Source organism: Barbus barbus (assembly GCF_936440315.1).
Source record: "Barbus barbus genome assembly, chromosome: 10".
In the NCBI taxonomy this organism is placed as follows: domain Eukaryota; kingdom Metazoa; phylum Chordata; class Actinopteri; order Cypriniformes; family Cyprinidae; genus Barbus; species Barbus barbus.
This window is the reverse complement of record NC_136738.1, coordinates 18979293-18999712: the sequence shown is the minus strand read 5'-3', so window position 1 is coordinate 18999712 and position 20420 is coordinate 18979293. Positions and strand designations below refer to the sequence as shown.

The following is a 20420-nucleotide window of genomic DNA, read 5'->3' as shown; positions in this document are numbered from 1 at the left end:
GAAATTACTGTAATACGCCGCAAGATTACATGCATTGTTCTAACAGTTGTATTTTGTAATGGTAGTAACACTGGCGACTTTCACGGAATCTCAACAGGAGCAGTGTTGCCCTCCAGAACAAGCGAGTTTACTCAAGTTCATTTGCAGGGAAGAGTCGCTTTGGGCACAGACTGCCATAACAAGCACACTGCTCTAACAGGACTATTGTACTGACTGTGCTGTGGACTGCGAGGTTAGACATGTTTTCCAATTCAATACGGAGCACTATATTATTTTTATGCAAGCAGGACTACGGAGGAATCAAATGCCTCACATCGATATTCTGCACTCGGGCAACCAGCACACTAATAGGTGGTGATAAACAAAAAAACATGGACGACTTGGATGGTCCTAGCTTTCTGACATCATTATACTGGCTCTTTGGGAAAGGTTATTTTCAAACGACGCATCAAATGCAGGTAAACATTCATAAGATTCACTTTTAATCAAATGATTGTCTTCATTCCTTCCTGGAGTGGACAGTTATGTTGGGTTTTTATATCTTTGTTATATATGTTTTGTATATTAAATAGCACCCTAAAGGGCAGTTATATATATAACATGAATCTTTATTTAAACAAAAATGTGTAATTAATGTAGATAGAGCACAGCAAAATCTATGGCCCCCTTTGGAAGTCCAGCTATGGACCACTGGTTGTAGTTAATGTGGCCAATGCAGACCTCATAGAACAGGTTCTACGGCAAGAGGGTCGCCATCCCATCCGTACTGACATGCCCCACTGGAGAGGCTACCGAAAACTCCGGAATCGTGCCTATGGACCCCTCACGGAGTAAGTAACATTGGAAACCCTAGTATTATTGGCAAAACATTCGTTTGTTATTTAAATGCATTCATTGCACTCATATTGTGCAACCATAATGCTGCCAGCTGCTGCAAAATTATACATAAAAACATCTGCAGGTGTTATGAAGCCACAAACATAGTCACGTCTGAACATGTATTGAGTAACTATAGGAGCTTGTTTGCTTAAAAAGTGAGTAATGTACAAAATGAAAACATGACTGAAGACATATTGTGTCCGTTGAACAGTAAACCAAAACTTAATTCTAGAAAAAAATTCATGGAATTTGTATGCTAAACCCATTTTACTGGGAATAAATAGGGAATTGTTTTTGAGATCTTAAAGTGAACAATGAAATTGCATTGAAATCTGTGTAAAGGATGGCAACTGGGGCAGACGATAAATGCAAGTGTTAGTGGGAAAACTAGATTTGAGGAACCATAACAACCTCCAAACATAAATGAAGAAAATGAGGGCATACTCATTCAGTGTCCAGAGGTCAACTATAAACTGACCTAGAGAGAACACTGCATGAATTTAATCAGCTTTACCACATAAGCAATGTTCAGAACATATTTTGAATATAAAATGTCCACTTTTTTATGTTAGAAAATTATAATGCAAAGATGTATGAGAAAGTCGTTATGCTGACAGAAATGTACTCATAATTGTCCCGTTTCAGAATGGGAGCGGAGTGGCAGCGCATTAGAAGCATCCTGAATCCTCGCATGCTGAAGCCCAAACACGTGTCCTCCTACACCAATGCCATTAATGGTGTGGTGAGCGACTTTATTGAGAAGGTGGCGAAGCTTAGAACAACAAAAGGCAATGACCTTATGGTTTATGATGTGGCAGGAGAACTGTACAAGTTTGCCTTTGAAGGTAGGCTATAACATAATTTAAAAGGTCAAGATATTGAATTATGCCATAAAGTCATTCCCAGGCATTGATATTAGCAGTTTTAATAAATCAGGTGTGTAAAAAGGGTCAACTCCACACATGCATGCAGTAGATAACAAAGGCCATCCTATAAAAAGCATTCACCTTGACAAGTTCATAGCTTCTAATCATCTGCAGTTTCAACTTTATTTTCATTTCAACTTTATAAAAATACCTGGAAAGCAATTATGCTCTAATATATAGCCGTAAAGATAACATTGTGTACATATATTATTGCATTATTTGCAATGCAATAATATGTAATTTTGATTTTAGGTGTAGTTTTTATTATCGCACACACACCAACACTGTCATTTTTTTTGTCTTTGGTTCATAAGGAATATGCTCAGTGTTGTTTGAAACTCGTATGGGGTGTCTGAATGATGTGGTTCCTGAAGAAACACAGAAGTTTATCTTCTCTGTTGGAGAAATGTTCCGTCTTTCTCCCATCGTGATCCTGTTCCCCAAATCTCTCTGGCCCTACATGCCTTTTTGGAAGCATTTTGTGGCTGTTTGGGACCATTTGTTCAAAGTTGGTAAGTCTATTTATATTGTCATGTTTAAAAGATAAAAAAATTACATAAAATTATTGTTATGAATAAAAATGCTTTTGTTGTTGTCATGTTTATTTACACGACTGTTTGGATTGATAAGTAAAAAAAAATAAATAAGTAAATTAATATTTTTATTCAGGAAAGATACATTATATTGATCAAAAGTGACCGTAAAGACATTTATAATGTTCCAAAAGATGTCTATTTAAAATAAATGCTGTTCTTTTCAACTTTCTATTCATCAAAGAAACCTGAAAAAAATCACTTGTTGATACATTCCACAAAAATATTAAGCAGCACAAATGTTTTCAACATTGATTATATTTATAAGAAATGTTTCTTGAGCCCCAAATAAGGATATTAGAATGATTTCTGAAGGATCATGTGACACTGAAGGTTAGAGTAATGGCTGCTGAAAATTCAGCGTAGCCAACACACAAATAAATAAAAAATTTTTGATATATTAAAATAGAAAAAAATATTAGTAATATTAATATGAATAATTATATAGATATAAATAATCATAATCTAAAATATATTTAAATCGAAAATAGTGTAATAATAGTTTACGATGTTAATGTTTTAACTGCATTTTTTATCAAATAATTGCAGTCTATGTGACAACAAGATACTTATTTAAATAAACAACCCCCCAAACATTTGAACAGTAGTGTAGAGTGTCTCTATACAAACTATATTCATTAGGTAACAGAATGCTAGTCATCTTTAAATATGCAGTTTTTGTTTTTTTTGCACAGCGGATGAACTAGTGCAAGAGAAGATGGCAGAGATTCAGGAAAAAGTGAAACATGGGCAGCCAGTGGAGGGCGAGTATCTCACACACCTCCTGATCAGTGAACAGATGTCCTTCACTGAGGTTTTGGGAAGCATTACAGAGCTTCTGCTGGCAGGAGTCGACACTGTAAGTATCTTCACTCTTTAAGGATTCAAAGCATTACTTATCTTGCCATACAACATTTGATTTAAAACTAAGAGAAATAAATAAGCTATGAATAAGCATCACTAGTATTTGCAATGTATTTGAGATTCTGCATTTTTGATGCATGCTCACTTTAGACATCAAACACTATTTCCTGGGCACTTTATCAATTGGCACGGGAGCCAGAGATCCAACAGAAGCTGTATGAGGAGGTTATCAGTGTCTGCCCGGGTGACAAAGTCCCCTGCAGTGAAGACATCACCAGGATGCCATTGCTAAAGGCCATCGTTAGAGAGACTCTTCGGTATAGTATCTTCAGTATCTCTCAGTTATACTGTGTTATAAATTATAAACATTTAAGGGAATAGTTCACCCAAAAATGAACAGTTGCTTGAAATGCACTCACCCTCAGGCCATCAAAGATTTAGATGAGTTTGTTTCTTCATCAGAAAGGGTTTTGGATCCTCTGCAGTGAATGGGTGCCGTCAGCTGAACAGTCCAAACAGCTGATAAAAGCATCACAAGTAATTCACTGCAGAGGATCCACTGGTGAGCAAGTGATGCAATGCTACATTTCTGAAAATACTCTGTGTGTTCTGATGAAGAAACAAATTCATCTACAGTTTGGATGGCCTGAGGGCGAGTATATTTTTAGCAAATATACATTTTTGGGATAATTATTTAATTAAAAGCGTGTCAAAGTAATGAAAACAGGGTTGTGTTAGCTTGCTAACTCAGTCCTCCAAACGTGTTCTCTCAGTTTATATCCGGTGGTTCCTGGGAATGCTCGTGTCGTTGCTGAAAGAGAAATAGTGGTGGGTGGCCACCTCTTCCCTAAAAATGTAAGCTGAACTACAAACTGCCATTCAAGAAACGAATACAGCTGGAATCTGATGTGCATTCAATTTGGTACCAGTAAATAGATGTCCAAACTGATCAGCGCTGTGTATTCTGTGTTTTCCAGACTCTTTTCCACCTCTGCCACTTTGCTGTGTCCTACGATGAGAAGGTGTTTCCCAATCCTTCTGCCTTCCTCCCTCAGCGCTGGATCCGGGGGGAGAAGCAGTTAAACCAGCATCCCTTCGGGTCTGTGCCGTTTGGCTTTGGTATCCGTGCTTGCCTGGGCCGCAGAGTGGCTGAGCTGGAGATGTACCTCCTCTTATCCCGGGTAAGAACACATTTCACAGATGTTTCTGTTCCGAAATGAAAAGTTCTTGTACTTCACAGATTTTTGGTTCTATAAACTGTACAGTGATGCTCAGAAGTCTGAGGCCACGTTGAAAATCTGGAATCAGGTTCTGATTTTAAATAAACGCAAATAAACAGAAATGTATTTTAAGTTTAAATGGTATAAAACAAAGAAATGCTCATTACATGAATGTTGAACCATCCATGTCACCAATGACTCTCCTGACCCAGTTTAGCTGATAATTTTGTTATTTTAGTTTTGGATCCTTGCCTAATATTCAGTCCTTCACCTTTGGTCCAACCTTCTCTGCTATTACAGATAGTTCTGCTTATCAATGAGTAACTAAGATTAATCTAATCAGCATGTTTCCTGTGATAAAACCGTGTATGTTAAGGTCAACATGCCTTCATTTGTTTTTACCTTTTGCAGTTAATTAAACATTATGAAGTGCATCCAGACCCTTCAGGAAGGACTGTGAAGCCGATCACACGAACTCTGCTGGTCCCTGGCACATCCATTGACCTGCAGTTTATTGATAGGCAAAAGTAGCCAGTCAAAGCAAATGCTTCTGAATAAATAACTGTGCACTTCTCAAAGCAGTTTGCTTCTAGATAATGTTGTTTACATATTTGATATGACTTACATATTTGAAAAATATACAACCCCAAATCAGAAAAAGTTGGGACGGTATGTTAAATTAAAATCAAACTGAAAACAGTACTTTGTTAAATTATATTTGACCTGTATTACATTGAAAACAATACAACAGCACATTATTTAATGTGTTCCTCATGAATTTAGTTTTTTTCAAAATAAACCCGTATTCCAATTTTGGTTCTTGCAACACATTTCAAAAAAAGTTGGAACAGTAAAGCATTGACCACTTTGTAATGTTGCCATTCCTTTTCACAACACTTAAAAGACGTTTAGGGACTGAAGACACCAAGCGATGAAGTGTTTCAGGAGTAATTTTGTCCCATTCTTCCTCCAAACAAGTCTTAAGGTGGACAACAGTACAGTATTGTCGCATTTTGCGCTTCAAAATGCCCCGTACCCTCCTCCGCAGCAGCCAGGACTTTGTAATGTGTGCAGAATGTGGTTTTGCATTGTCTTGTTGAAATATGCATGGGCGTCACTGGAAAATATGTCTTCTTGAAGGCAGCATATTGTGCTCCAAAATCTCTATGTACTTTTCAGCATTAATGGTGCCATCACAGAAATGAAGGTTACCTTTGCCAAGGGCACTGACACAACCCCATACCATGACAGACCCTGGCTTTTGGACTTGTTGCTGGTAACAGTCTGGATGATCCTCTTCTTCTTTGGTCCGGATCACACGGCGTCCATTTCTCCCAAAAAATAACTGAAATATTGATTCAGCTGACCACAGTACACGTTTCCACTGTGTGATGGTCCATCCCAGATGCCTGCGAGCCCAGAGAAGTCGACTGCGCTTCTGGACACTGTTAACATAGGGCTTCCTTTTGACACAGTACAGTTTTAACTGGCATTTGTGGATGTAACTACGCATTGTGATACTTGACAAAGGCTTGCCAAAGTAGTCCTGAGCCCATGTGGTGATATCGCTTATAGATGAATGACGAACCTTTTTTGGAATGTGTTGCAGGTCTGAATGACAGGAAAGGATGTATATTTACAAATGAAATGAAGTTGACCAGACAAAACATTAAATATTTTGTGTTCATATTGTCTGCAATGAAATACAAGTCAAAGTAAATTTAGAAATCACTACTTTCTTTTTTTATTTGCGTTTTTCATATTGTCCCAACTTTTTCTGATTTGGGGTTGTAACTACAGTGCGTAGCCCTGTGGACACAAAGTGCTTACTAAATTACATTGCTTGACTGTTGCCTTTTTAAAGGCATTTTTATTTGTAACACTTATTTTGCAGTTATAATTACCTATTATACAGTATACTGTAAATGTACTCATTTTTTTAATTACATTGTATAAATAGTTTGCTTTAATTACATGTGATTAATGTGTCAGATGTGAGGATTTTTAGATCTTTTACAAATAATGTCAATTTGTGTTTTGTTTTGTGAATGCACTTTCATTTTTTTAATTAAGTGTTTTTTATTTTTATTGGAAATGAATCTTAGGTTACATTGTCCTTGCTGGTGAGAATATAGTAAGAATAATATTGATTGACCACATGTTGCAACACCTGCCCACAGTTTCCATGAAATCCTTCTCTCTAGTTCAGTTTCAAAATGAACGCAAACTCCAGTGATGCCTACATGTTGGTGAGAATTATAAATGCAATAAATAGAAATATTACAGCTTTTACATATTTTTGTTTTTGTTCCACTTATTTAAAAAAAGAAAAAAGTCAAATGTCAAAAAAAAAACAAAATCTGAGTTGGACACTTTCGGCCTAGGCAGTGCACAAGTCTAAGAGCTGATTAAATTAATGTGATAAAAAATATCTATAATTTTTAAAAATGTTTTTTTTCTATGAAATTTTTTTTTTTCTATCTCAAACTTTAAAATGAATTTAGCATAAAATAGATTTTGCAAGCCTGTCACCCAGTTGCATTCTCCTTCTCTCTAAAAGTTTATTCTGCAGATGATTTGCCTTTTGATTTCGTAATCTTTCAATAAAATAAATAAATGAAAATACATTTTTAGCATACACTATTTATACAGTATTTTCATATTTTACCAATTATATCCAGCAGATGGTAGTGTTGGATCAAACTAAATGCCAGTGCCAATGAAGGACGTTTCAGGTAGCTTACATTTAAATAATTAAATCACAATCCGTGATACATTGATACATATATCAGTATAGCAATTATTATACTCTTGCTTTTTTTAACAAACGTTAATAAGGTCCCCATTGACTTCCTTAGTCATAGTTCCATACTGTGGAAGACAAATGCTACCAGCAACTGTTTGGTCACAAACATTCTTCAAAATATCTTCTTTTTTTGAAAACAAAATGTAAGTCATAGAGGTTTGGAACAACTTAAGGGTGAGTAAATGACGACAGAATTTTCATTTTTAAGTGAACTATCCTTTTAAGTTATTTTAAAGAAAGAATACAGACAATACAAGAATACAAACCCTAAAATCCTCATACTTAAAGGATTTTAGAATGTTTTTATGCTATATGGTGTTTGGGGTGTGTTTGCATATAATGATGTGAGTTAACAACAGTTTTCAACAGGTATGCTTCATTTATTGACTCATATTAATAGCTCATATAGGTATGCTTCATTTATTGACTCATATTAATAGCTCATATAGAAAAAAATACCTACAATGTAGGTACACCACTTTTTGGTGCAGTCAGGTCTGATTGTACAGGACTAAGGTTAGCAGCACTGACCATGCATTAATCCAAGTTAGTTACATCCATAAACTGGGGTACGTTCAAGAATAACAAAATCTAGAGGAAATTCTTCTTTGGACGGCTTCTACAAAGTTGTAAGTGCTCATTTGGCAGTACATAGGAACATGTTTCCGGCTTTAGGTGTTTTATGTTCTGAGGTTTAAATGAGGAGAATAGACTGCATCATCATTAATACATGTCACTCACTCAGTCGTACATATTGTGATTATAGCGAAGTGCAAAATATCTCCCCTCAGTGGAGTTTTAGAAAGAATCCTGATAGGAGAAGGAATGCATGCAGATGAAATGGCTTCTGAAATCACATGACTGTGCAGGTTTTTGCCTTGGTCTTGTGTACACGTGACACTGAGTCCAGCTCAGGCCTGTTAGATACATGTGAAGTCCTCTTGGTGGCTCTGCTGGACTTGATGCGCTTCACATTCTTGTTGCTTTTACTGATGCAGGCCAGTGTGGCTATGTGAAAAATGTCTCTCACGCTGTTCTCCGACTGCTGCGCTGAGCACTCGATGTAAGGAGCCGAGATCAGCTTGGCCATGTTTGAACCCTAAAACAAATAGTCAAAAATGACTATATATTTAAATACTAAATACTTGATTTCCAGTCATCTAATGCAGAGGTCATCAACAGGAGGGGTCAAATATAGCTAATTTCAAAGCTAAAGTTCAGCCAAATGTTTCATTTCTAAATGTATCAAGTGAATTTAAAGTATAATGCACAAGTATATGATTGTGTTCAACATTAATGATTAATTGCTTTGCAAGTTAAGAATCTTAAAGTATAAGTACATGAATATGCTACTATGTTATTATAACCCAGGTTTAAACTCTAATACTGCCAAGAGGTCCTTGGGTAAAGATACTTAAGCTACTACTAATACTATGATACTTAAAATACTATGCTAAGGGTCTAATTGCATTATTTTCTAGTACAAGCTTTTGAAATTATATTTTGCATCTGTTCTTTTTTTCTTTAAAGGTATAAAATATTCTTTACTCACCTGGTCATATGATGAAGGAATGTCATTGGACAGCTGCACAAATGTGGCCAGGTCTGCACGCAGGTCTGACTTGCATCCAACCAAAAGTACTTTAGTATTGGGACAGAATTCTTCGATTTCTCCCTTCCACTAAAGGATTTAAAACTTAGTGTTAGATTGATGACAATCATAAAATCATATGTATTTAAAAATCAAACTTGTTGTTATTGTTAACTAAAACTTAAAAAAAAAAATTTTTTTTGTAATAAAGCAAATTATAAAGTATAAATATTAGATGGAAAACATCAGTTTTAAAAATTGAAAATGTGAAATGTTGCCATTAATTAAGATGAAATATTAAAATAAAAACTGAAAATCTAAAAATAAAACCTAAATTAAATTTTTTGAATATATATTGCAATGTTATTAAAATAATATCATAATATCAGTAAAAGTGTTAACCTAAAATTAATTTCGAAGGCCATAATATAATTATTTGTTTTGTCAAGTACTCTTCTGTATAATACTGAATTGAGCTGTTTATTTGGAAAATGACAGGCCCCACAAATTCCTTTCTACATTGTTTATATGACAACCAGTGATTCTAAACCATGTTTATTATCTCAGCACCCATAAAAATCTGATTGTATGATTATTCTTCATGACTCCATGACATGACCAGATACTAACACACATTTATTTTGTATTAGTACATTTTTTCCATCCAGCCAGTGGAGAACCCTAGCATACAGTATAGTGACTGCCGTCCTAGAATCACTCCTGATGACATCAGCATAGAGTTGGTTAATTCTTGCTCTCTCGAAACCTCTTGCCTCCCAATGACATCAGAGGTTACAAAGCATTCTGTGGCACAAAGGCTCTCTGATTCTGAGACCCAACATAAACAAGCTCTTACTGGATATCGTTCTCCCCCTCATGTGATAGTCAAAGGATCAAAGCCCACCCACACATTCCCACTCTCATTCACTGGACTCTTCTCTCAGATGTCTGGACTTTTGTTCTCATTGCTACAAAGACGGGGCTTGTGAGAATATCCCAACCAAAGTTCAGCGCTACAACAGTTTATAAACATTCAGCATCTATGAACAAATGTCTTTAAAATCAGCTTACCTTCCTTAGCACATTCTCCAGGGTCTCCGGTCGACCGATATCAAAACAGATGAGAACTGCATTAGCGTCTGCGTAAGAGAGGGGGCGCACGTTGTCATAGTATGGAGACCCTGCAAATAGACACAAAAACACTGTACTAATAAATAAATTATTACATAAACGAATAATCTGTACAATAACAGTACAACAGAAAAGCGGATAAGTTAAGCAGCGTGTTAGTGTGATATATTTATGTAGCTCAATTGTTTTAAGGTATATTGCTATTAGATTTATTCCATACGCACGCTTTGCTAAACCGTTGCAATTAATTCTTATTTATATTCACAATCAAACTCTTTAACAGCCTGTATACAATTTTATTATACATTTTTCCTTTATATTATAGCTTTCATTTGTCTTTTTTAATTTTATTTTTATTTTGAGTTTTAAAAAATGTTATGTGTTTTGGTCATTTTAGTTATTTTTAATATTTCTGTTTAGCTTTAATCTATTTTTATTCGAGTTTTAGTCATTTTAGTACTTCACATTATTTATTTCAGTTAGTTGCCAAGGCAACATTTACAAGTTTTTTTTTATGTTTAAGTTTTTTATCTAATATATTATATTTTATTTAAGCTTTATTTCAATTGCTAAAATCAATTTTTAATCATTTTAGGGTTTTCTAAAATTAATAATTTTTAATTTATAAATAAAACAAAATAAATAAAAGCTTCTGGCAGGTATGGCTACTTTAATGCAGAAGTGTCAGAATCCATATACATATGTCCTGGAAAGTCATCAGTGAGGAGTATTTTTTTATTTTATTTTATTTTATATTCATTTATAGCATGAATTTGTAGAACAACGTCCCCATAAATTACAAACATTACTGTCATTTTACAATAAAAAAATCTTTAAAATAAAGGCTAATTATAAATAAGATTTTTCCTTTTCTATTTATTTATTTAAAGTGTCACTGTAAGTAAAATCTTCTAAGGACATTGTGTTCAACTGATACTGGTTGATTTTCTGTGGGGGTCCCTGTGCAAGTCACTGTCCCGCTATAGGAAGACAGCACATGTACTCCTGATTCAAGCCCAGTAAATTAGGTTACAGTGCTATTCTGGGAGGTGAGTGTTGAATCTGCTCTAGAAAGTTTGTAGGGCTTGAAATGAGTTCAAACTTCAGATCATTAGCCATCATTACTGAAATATTTAGAGGTCTCATTTTGAAATGTCTGGCCATTCTGATAAAAGGATGGCAAGCAGCTTCATGGGTTGCTCACAAAAACATAGATGAGGAGGGAAAAGATGATAACTGTAAATTCAGATTGCATATATAAACAGATTTCACAATATATAAACAACCGTGCTGTAAGAAATCGTGCTAGGATCACATACTACCTACATATCTGTAGTTTATTTTGAGAATAGTATTACCTAACATTAACAACATTCATCTGAGTCATTCTAGAAGTGTGGGAGACAAGAGTGAGTCTGCTGTGAGAACATCATGGGCAATCCGTGGTGGGTCTGTATCAACTGGATTGGGCTAGTTTACTGTACACTCTTAAAAAAATAAAGCTTACAGTTAGAACCAAACACAGATTTACAGCTTGGTTCAGTTGAAGTCCCACAAAAACTTTTTAATCTCCATTTCTTCAACCATGGTGTTTACAAAAGAGAAATTAATATGCTGATAGTGCAACATGAAAAGCTTATAACCATTTACCTGAACTGTAGATAACTCAAGATGTCCTTATAAACATTGCTTTTGATAAGGAAAACCTGAACCCGCGTCAAAACCTTCATTTTTGTAGCTATGTTAATAAAATACACTCACTTTTAAATCTTTGCTTAACTGCTCAGTCTTCTTCAACATCATCATCCCACATATGCACGATTTATTCTTATGAATTTCATTCGCCTACAGATGAATCATATAACTCTCACAAAAATCTCTGTGATCCTCACCCAGTCCCAGTCCACCAGAAATGGGAGGAGGTTCATGGCCTTTAGAAAACTCCATCACACAGCCCACAAAGCCCAAAACCTCCAAAAATGCATTACAGCTTCTAAAACGACTAAGAAATACATATGTGAATGTGTGTGGAGGCATATGATGGAGGCTTGGATAAAAATCTCTAATTTAATGTCCTCAGAGACATCAAATTAGCTACATCAAATGGCTTTTGCTCCTCTTACCTGAAGTATCCCAAAGACTGAGCTCAACTCTCAATGTGTCCACCTCAAAACTGGCTGTGTAGTTCTCAAATACTGTAGGAACATAGTTCTGTGAGAGAAAAAGCAAAAGTATGATATTTACCTAGTCAAAACTATTAACTCAGGGCTAAAACATAACGTAAGTTTTGCACCCATGACATTAAAAATCGAATTAATGTTCACCGTCGTGACTTTTCTCTACAAACCTGTGGAAAGGAGTCTTTGGCAAAAACATTTAACAAAGACGTCTTCCCACACTGAGTGTCCCCGACCACAACTATTTTACATTTCAGATCGTGATGGTGATCCATCATGGACTAACTGAACCTCATCTTCCTTCACTGTCGCTGACCTCGAGTCTGCAGTCTGTCCATGTTACAGTATGAGAGAAATATTCCAGTAGGCTACTCTCTGTTCAAAGTGGTCTAAGTTGTCCTCAGTGCTCTTCAGGTTGTGATGAGGGTGAGTTATGTGTAAAGCTGAACCTCGGCTCTCAGTAGAGGCGTGAGGCGCATCCTCTGTCCGCTGAGCTGAGAAGTAAAGCGCTTCACCCGCGTCGCTCTGGACTCTGTGAAACATCCACATACTTGTGTGATGAGCGCAGCGCGAGACCGCCCCTCGCGTCAGCTCGCATTCCAGCGCGCTCCAACGCGAGAAAGAGACAAACGCTGCTAAAGAGATGTGATTTTGTCAATAACATAAGAGAACACAGAGGTAGTTATAGACATAACATACGACTGGAATGCGATCAATTAAATAGCCAGTTTAGCCTAAATATTAAACTTTTTAACTAAAAACTGTTAGTTACACTATCCGTGTGGTCCCTATAAGAAACCTCGCCAAGGCAAATTTTAGTTGATGAAAAATTAAGACAGTAGCCTAATATTAAGAAATACTAATACAATTTAAAATAACTGTTTGCATTTGAATATATTTCAAAATGTAATTTATTTCTGTGCTGGCAAAGATAATTTTTCAATAGCCTACTCCAGTTTGCAGTTGAACATGATCTTTCATAAATGATCTAATATTCTGATTTTCTTGCTCAAGAAATATTTCTTATGATCAATGATGAAAACAGTGCTGCTTAATATTTTTGTGAAAAACGTTATTTACTCATTAATTAATTAATTAATTAATTAATTCATTCATTCATGCATGGGTTCACTCACTCACTCACTCACTCACTCTCTCACTCATTAAAGGGATAGTTCACCCTAAAATGAAAATTCTGTCATTAATTACTCACCCTCATGTCATTCCATAAGACCTTCCCGTAAGACCTTCGTAATAAAAGACCTTCCCATAAGACCAAACCGTAAGTCCTTCGTTCATCTTCAGAACACAAATTAAGCTATTTTTGATTAATTCCGAGAGCTCTCTGACCCTCCATAAACAGCAACGCAACTGAAATGTTCCCAGGCCCAGTAACGTCTAAGGACATCATTAAAAATAGTCCATGTGACATCAGTGGTTCAACCGTAATTTTTTTTTAAGCTACGAGAATACTTTTTGTGTGCAAAGAAAAAAATAACTTTATTCAACAATTCCTTTCCCCTGCATCACCGTCCTCTGCCCTTATTGAGAGTACCATGACGCATGCGAGTCCTGCTGCTGACACAAATACGAACACAAATACGCTGCGCCTTGTTTACAAGCAGAGGAAAGCAATCCGCATGCATCGTGGTACTCTCATTAATGACGGCGGACTGTCCCAGAAGAGAAGAAATCACTGAATAAAGTCATTAATTTTGTTTTCTTTGCGCACAAAAAGTATTCTCGTAGCTTTATAAAATTACATTTGATAAAATATAGTCTACATAGTCTATATAGTCTAGGACTATTTTAATGATGTCCTTTCACTATACTTTTCTGGGCCTTAAATGTGTTAGTTCTGTTGCTGTCTATGCAGGGTCAGAAAGCTCTCGGATTTCATCAAAACTATCTTAATTTGTGTTCCGAAGATGAATGAAGGTCTTACAGGTTTGGAAATACATGAGGGTAAGTAATTAATGACAGAATTTTCATTTTTGGGTGAACTGTCCCTTTTAAGGCTTTGTCTTCTTTCCCTAATTTCTACAAATAACTTTAATTTTTTTTTAATTTAGTAGTAGTAGTCGCAATGAATAGTAATTCATTATGACTCAACACTGAAATTTCAGTAACTGTCTTGATTTTAAATGCTAACCAAATTATAGGATGATGTCAGGTAAAATAGGCCTTTGTTCATTATGATGGTTGTACAAAATTGAAAGGATTTTTAGGCTGGTTTGGCTATTGCTACCGGAATGGTGAATCCATTAAAACTCATTCAGTCATCAATCTCATGTTTCCAGTTTATTTCTCAACATGTAGGAGTAGACATTTCTCTGATACCAAGTGCTGGTAATTGTTGGTTTCTGATAACCCATAAACAAATAGAAACAATATAACATTAACACAAATCATACATAAATCAGTTTGAACAAATCAAGTAAATCAAAAGAAACTTACATTGTCATCAACACAACAATTCCACACAGGCCATGTGAGTAGAGAGACAGCTTCTCACACAAACAGAGGCTTGATTAGTAAAAGACCACAGGTGATCTTATCAGGACTCAGTCAACCAATCAGATCACAGTATAATTTTCTACAGCCGCCCCCAAATGTGTTAACATTTGCATACAAGAAAATTCATACTACTGTACTTTCACCATCAATCAATTCAGGAAGAACAATTAAACGGCTGACTGGACGAATTAAATGCTTCCCATCACTCAGAATTTCAGCAACTCTTATTCTCCCATCAGAACTTGATAAAGTCTTACTAACGGTCCCGACCAGCCAGCGTCCACGAGGAAGCTGGGGGTCCACAATCATAACCTTCGTCAAAGGCACAATAGGATTGCCATCAAATTTCCACTTTTGACGAATCTGAAGATTCGGAAGATAATCCTTAATGAAACTGGCCCAGAATCGATCTGCAAGAACTTGACTGTGTCTCCACTTTCTACGGGTAAGTAGCTCTGAATCTGCATACATCACTTGCGGGAGAGATGCATCTCGCCGCCCCATCAATAAAATATTTGGGGTAATGGGATCAAGATCTGAAATATTCGAAGATACGTAGCCAAGAGGTTTTGAGTTTAACAACTCCTCAATTTCAACAAGCACAGTATACAGAACTTCCTCAGAAACAACTTGTGTTCCCAGAACCACTTGTAACGCGGTCTTAACAGATCGTATCTCTCTTTCCCAAGTACCTCCAAAATGGGGAGAGTATGGTGGATTAAAGGAGAATTTAATTTGTTGGAGGGCAAGCATCTCCTGAAAAAAGGGACTAAGCTGAGAAAATGCTGTCCGAAGTTCTCTTTCTCCTCCCTTAAAGTTAGTCCCTTGATCAGACAATATTTCATAGGGCCGACCTCTGCGAGCTACAAATCTTCGCAAAGCCAAAAGGAAACTATCTGTGTCCATACCCGAAAGTAGCTCCAAATGAATACACCGTGTTGTCTGGCATTTAAATATAATGCCCCACCTTTTCTCATGACGGCGACCTATTTTGATGCTTAAAGGCCCGAAACAATCCATACCCGTTGACCAAAAGGGAGGCTTATACAATCGTAGTCTGGACACCGGTAGATCAGCCAGTCTAGGGACTGAGGGCATACCTTTCCATTTCCTACACTCAAGACATGACCTCTGAATTTTCTTTATTAACTGTCGCCCTCTCAAAACCCAGTATTTCCGACGAAGATGGGCGAACACTCTTTGTGGTCCTGAATGACACAAAATTGAATCAAAGTCAGCAACTAAAAGTTTGGTAATATGATTCTTTGGGTCTAAAACAATGGGATGTATAGCTTCAGAATCCAAATCTTCACTTTGACGGAGTCGTCCACCCACTCTTATCAGCTCTGTCACTGGATCATACTCGGGTGCCAAGTGAACTAAACGGCTTTGTCGAGGAACTTCATGACCATCCTTAAGCAGTTTATATTCCTCAGGGAAATCCTCCATCTGGGCTTGACGCAGGAGATGCAATTCTGCTTGCGTTTGGAAAGGTTTAGTGTCGTCGCCAGAAACCAAAGAGAGAGTTTCAACTGTCGCTGCAATCAACTCTGACCAGGTATTAAATTGAAGCTTATCAGAAGCTGGAGAGTTTACTGGTACCCGATTAAGTCCACAGAACAAGGATTTTCTAAGTTCTGTACCAACCTCATCCAGACTTGAAGCTGGCAATTTTGGCCATTGCTGAGAGTTCAAGTGTAAAAAGGTAGGTCCTTGAAACCAAGAACTTGTAGCAGACAATTCAGAAAGCTTCTTGCCTCGAGTGATGTCATCTGCTGGATTGTTTGCAGTGTCAACATATCTCCATTGATCCGGTCTAGTATATTCAAGAATCTCTGTAATGCGATTGGCCACAAAGATCTTGTACCGGCAGGATTCAGACTGGATCCAAGTCAACACAGTTGTAGAATCGGACCATAATGTCACTGCTTTGATATCCAAAGTGAGTTCCTGTTGCAACAAGTTTGCTAGCTGAGCTCCGGTCAGAGCAGCACACAGTTCTAAACGAGGAATAGAAATGGTCTTCTTTGGTGCTACCCTTGAACGAGCCATGACAAGAGAAACAGAAATCTGACCATCTCCACTAATCAGTCGCATGTAGGCAACTGAGCCATACGCCTTCTCAGATGCGTCGCAGAATATATGAAGCTCTCTTCTAATTGGATCTTCCCAGTTCTTTCTTGGACCATACCACCGTGGTACTTGGATTCTAACCAGATCAGGTAACTCACTTTCCCATGCAAACCAGGCTGCCCTTATTCCTTCTGGAATATCTGGATCATCCCATTCTCTGGTAGGCTTCATCCATAACTGTTGCAAAAGAATTTTAGCTCGTGTCGTGAATGGAATGATGAAACCCAGTGGATCATACTGACGAGCAAGTATTCGATACAAAACACGTAACGTTAGAACATCATACTCCACTGGACGATGCTTATAACTCAAAGTATCCTGCAAGCAGTACCAACTCAATCCAAGTGTACTCTCGCATGGATCGGTGCAGTCACGGCTCAACCATAGATCAGTGTCTACTGAACGTGCATCAGTTGGTAAATGGCTCACCACTGGGATTTGATTACTGGCCCATTGCCGAATTTCAAACCCACCTTCAGCTAACAAAGAACGCAAATCCATGAGCATCTTTTTTGCTTCTTGACTCGTTGGGAAACTTTGCAAACAATTATCCACATAAAAGGAATGCAGAACAGAAGATTGGATATCTTGAAATTCGACCGGAAGGTTTTGCACACATTTCTGAAGGGCATACGTAGCGCAACAAGGGCTACAAGTAGCACCAAATGGCAAAACCTGCCATTCATAAACATCTGCGGAGTCATTTCTTCTCATATTTCGCCATAAGAAACGTAACAGTGATGAATCAGAAGGCAAGAGGTGGATTTGATGGAACATAGACCTGATGTCTCCGCTGATAGCAACCGGATGTTCTCTAAACCGTAGTAGGACTCCAATCAAGGAAGGACCCAACACTGGTCCAGGTAACAAATATGCATTCAGACTCTCACCTTGATACTGATAGGAACAATTAAATACCAAACGGTGCTTGCCATTATGTTCCACAAGATGGTGAGGAATATACCAAGCTTCATCACTGAATTCAATCTCATTAGGCTCCAGCTTTTTCACACATCCAGCTTCAACGAGTTTCTGAATCTCTTGCTCATAAATAACCGCACGATCTGGATCCTTAGCCAGCTGTCTTTCCAGTCGACGCAAAGCTGGCATTACTGCCTCGGATGGTACTTTAAGTACTGGTGCATTCTTAGCTCGCAGTAAAGGAGTCACATATCTTCTAATTCCATTAATTTCTTCACACTTTGTTTCCCGTTCCAAGAACTCGAGAGCTTCCTTATCTTCCTTAGAACGCAGGGCATGCTTTGGAGTTTGAGAGAAAGGAAGTACATCAACTTTCCATAATTTCTCCACATCCTGGTGCAACTGATCCATGGATAGTGAAGCTTGGAAGAAACACTGCGTGATTGAATTAGTCTTCTCACCCAAAGAAGTCGGTCCCTGCAATGTCCACCCCAGGCGAGTATGTAAAGCAGCTGGACTTCCAGGAGGACCGAAACGTATTCGCTCTTTGGAACAAAGAAGATGAGGATAATCAGCTCCCACTAATAACAAAGGTTTCACCTTCTGAAACTCTTCCAGAGGGATGCCTCTTAGATGTTGATAGCGTCGCTGGAGCATCTGCACTGGGTAAGTCTGTTCAGGTAGATCAAGCATTTGAGCAGTAAAGGCTCCTCGTATTTGGTATTGACTCTGCTTATGATCAGCTGACGAAATTGAAAAGGAAACATTTGCACCTTCAATTTTCTCTGAGCCTTGCCGGATGGTTCGAATAACCAATGACTCTGCCTCCCCATGAAGACCTAAAAATTCTGCCGCAGAAGACATAAGCATGGTTCTTTCTGAACCGTCATCTAATATGGCATACGTCTCCAGAGTCTTTCCTTGATGGCTTAGAACTACCTTCACAATTTTCAAAAGAACAGAGTTAAGACCACTTGGTCTGCTCAAATAATATATCCCAGAATCAGGTTTGTGTACATTCACATCATGCAATATTCCTAGATGACGATTCTGACATTTTGGACATTTTCTTTGCAGGTCACAACTAATCGCTCTATGGGCCCAACCACATCTCCAACAACGATTGTTATCAGCAATCCACTTCCGTTTTGCTGCTGTATCAAAATTCTGGAAATCAGAACATTGACTAAGATGATGATCAGTATGACAACAGTAGGCACAAGATGGTTTACGGCCCTCATTCCTTTCCTGTGATCTAATAATTTCAGTCTTCCTTTTCTGAGTGGGTACATTTACTTCTGGACTTACCCTATGAAGGAAAGCAGCTGACTGAAATTGGGACTTGGTAGGCCTCCCTTCTCTTATCTGGGACTTCACACCCTTTGATTGTTCAAATACTTGGACAGCTAGATTCTGACATTCTGATTCCTCTTCCAACCAGACAGAGAAACTAACCAAGTCATAGGGCTCATCTGGTCGAGTGGTTTTAGCATATCTTGCAAAACTAGCGATCTGCTGAGCTGGAAGCTTACTAAGCAATTGATGGACATGTGATGCGCAGAATAACTCTTTTGCTCCTTCATGATCCCAGGACTGAAGCATGCCAACAAGAGCTTGAACTCGTACAGCAAATTGACTAAACCCATCGGGATCTCCTGATCGTACAGCTGACAAGTTCTTAATAGCAGCAATCTCCCGAAGCACCAACTGATGGGGTTGGCCATACCTTTTCTGGAGAGCCTTCAAAGCAGTAGTGTAAGGCTGAGAATGATAGGCATAAGCCAAGGCTAAATGTCGGGCTGCATCAAACTTCAAATGATCCAGAAGAATGTGATACTTATATTGCTCAGTTTCCTCTAAGGGCATCAAATTCTTCAAAGCCATGTTCAACATGGCAAACTCATAGGGGTCATCACTCTTCAAATACGGAAATGAAAGTCTTTCGATAAGGGCTGACCTTGAGGGCTGTGAAGCAGGCATCTTTGTCTGAGGCACCGTCACTGCTGTTGGAATTGACGTACACTGATCAAGTACCATCTGTTGTACTCCAGTTGGAGGAAGTGCAGATGTTTGATTCATATCTCGTTGCTGCTCTTGAGGTACTGAAGCAATGATATCTCTGGAGGTAAAAGGATTCGAGATAGGCATAGTGGAAGGATTAGCTTGCTGCTCCCTTACTGTTCCAGTTTGATGTTGCAAGGAAATTTGATGAGGATTACCAAAATATGCATAGGGATGTCCAACTAATAGATCTCTTGGATGCAATGTTGCAGCTCTAAATGGATCACAATTCAGTGAAGTATATTGGCCAAGAGATGGATACGATACTGGATAAGGAAAATCAGGCAGGTTTGGATGCCTTAGTCCTCCACTTGGATAGAGGGGGGGCGGCAGCCAACTTGGAGGCATCCATGGATTCCCAGGCATAAGGAACACATTTCCCTGCATTTGATCAGCTGGAAAAAGGCTTTGATCCCTTCCTACTTGTTGATCACTGGAATCAAACCCTGAATTAATTTGATGACTGACTGAAGATAGCCATGGTAGACCATTACGTTGCTGAGTCAAACCTGCACCCATTACATCAGGATCCACAGCAGATTGGAACCTAAGGTTTTCTGAGGGACGAAAGGAAGGTCTAATAGGGGTACATGGATTAGAA

General features: G+C 37.8%; 2 protein-coding genes across 3 annotated transcripts; one reads left to right on the top strand and one right to left on the bottom strand.

Moving 5' to 3' along the window:
* Positions 1 to 123: 123 nt before the first annotated feature.
* On the top strand, positions 124 to 6777 carry LOC306875873 (sterol 26-hydroxylase, mitochondrial-like). 2 transcript variants are annotated; one of them, XM_079426626.1, is made up of 9 exons: positions 124 to 458; positions 640 to 830; positions 1525 to 1724; positions 2120 to 2317; positions 3094 to 3257; positions 3413 to 3579; positions 4036 to 4117; positions 4240 to 4443; positions 4894 to 6777. In XM_079426626.1, the coding sequence occupies exons 1-9, from the start codon at positions 240 to 242 to the stop codon at positions 5011 to 5013; spliced, it is 1545 nt and encodes a 514-aa protein (XP_079282752.1). In that variant the 5' UTR covers positions 124 to 239; the 3' UTR covers positions 5014 to 6777. The 2 variants fall into 2 exon arrangements, with proteins under 2 accessions (XP_079282752.1, XP_079282751.1); XM_079426625.1 differs by having other exon boundaries at positions 141 to 458; positions 5662 to 6771.
* Positions 6778 to 7207: 430 nt separating this feature from the next.
* On the bottom strand, positions 7208 to 12822 carry LOC306875756 (rho-related GTP-binding protein RhoE-like). The gene is made up of 5 exons (XM_079426475.1): positions 12358 to 12822; positions 12134 to 12221; positions 9951 to 10060; positions 8841 to 8969; positions 7208 to 8387 (listed from the first exon to the last, which is right to left on the bottom strand). Exons 1-5 carry the CDS (start codon positions 12463 to 12465, stop codon positions 8142 to 8144), a joined length of 681 nt encoding a protein of 226 aa, XP_079282601.1. The 5' UTR covers positions 12466 to 12822; the 3' UTR covers positions 7208 to 8141.
* Positions 12823 to 20420: the final 7598 nt, after the last annotated feature.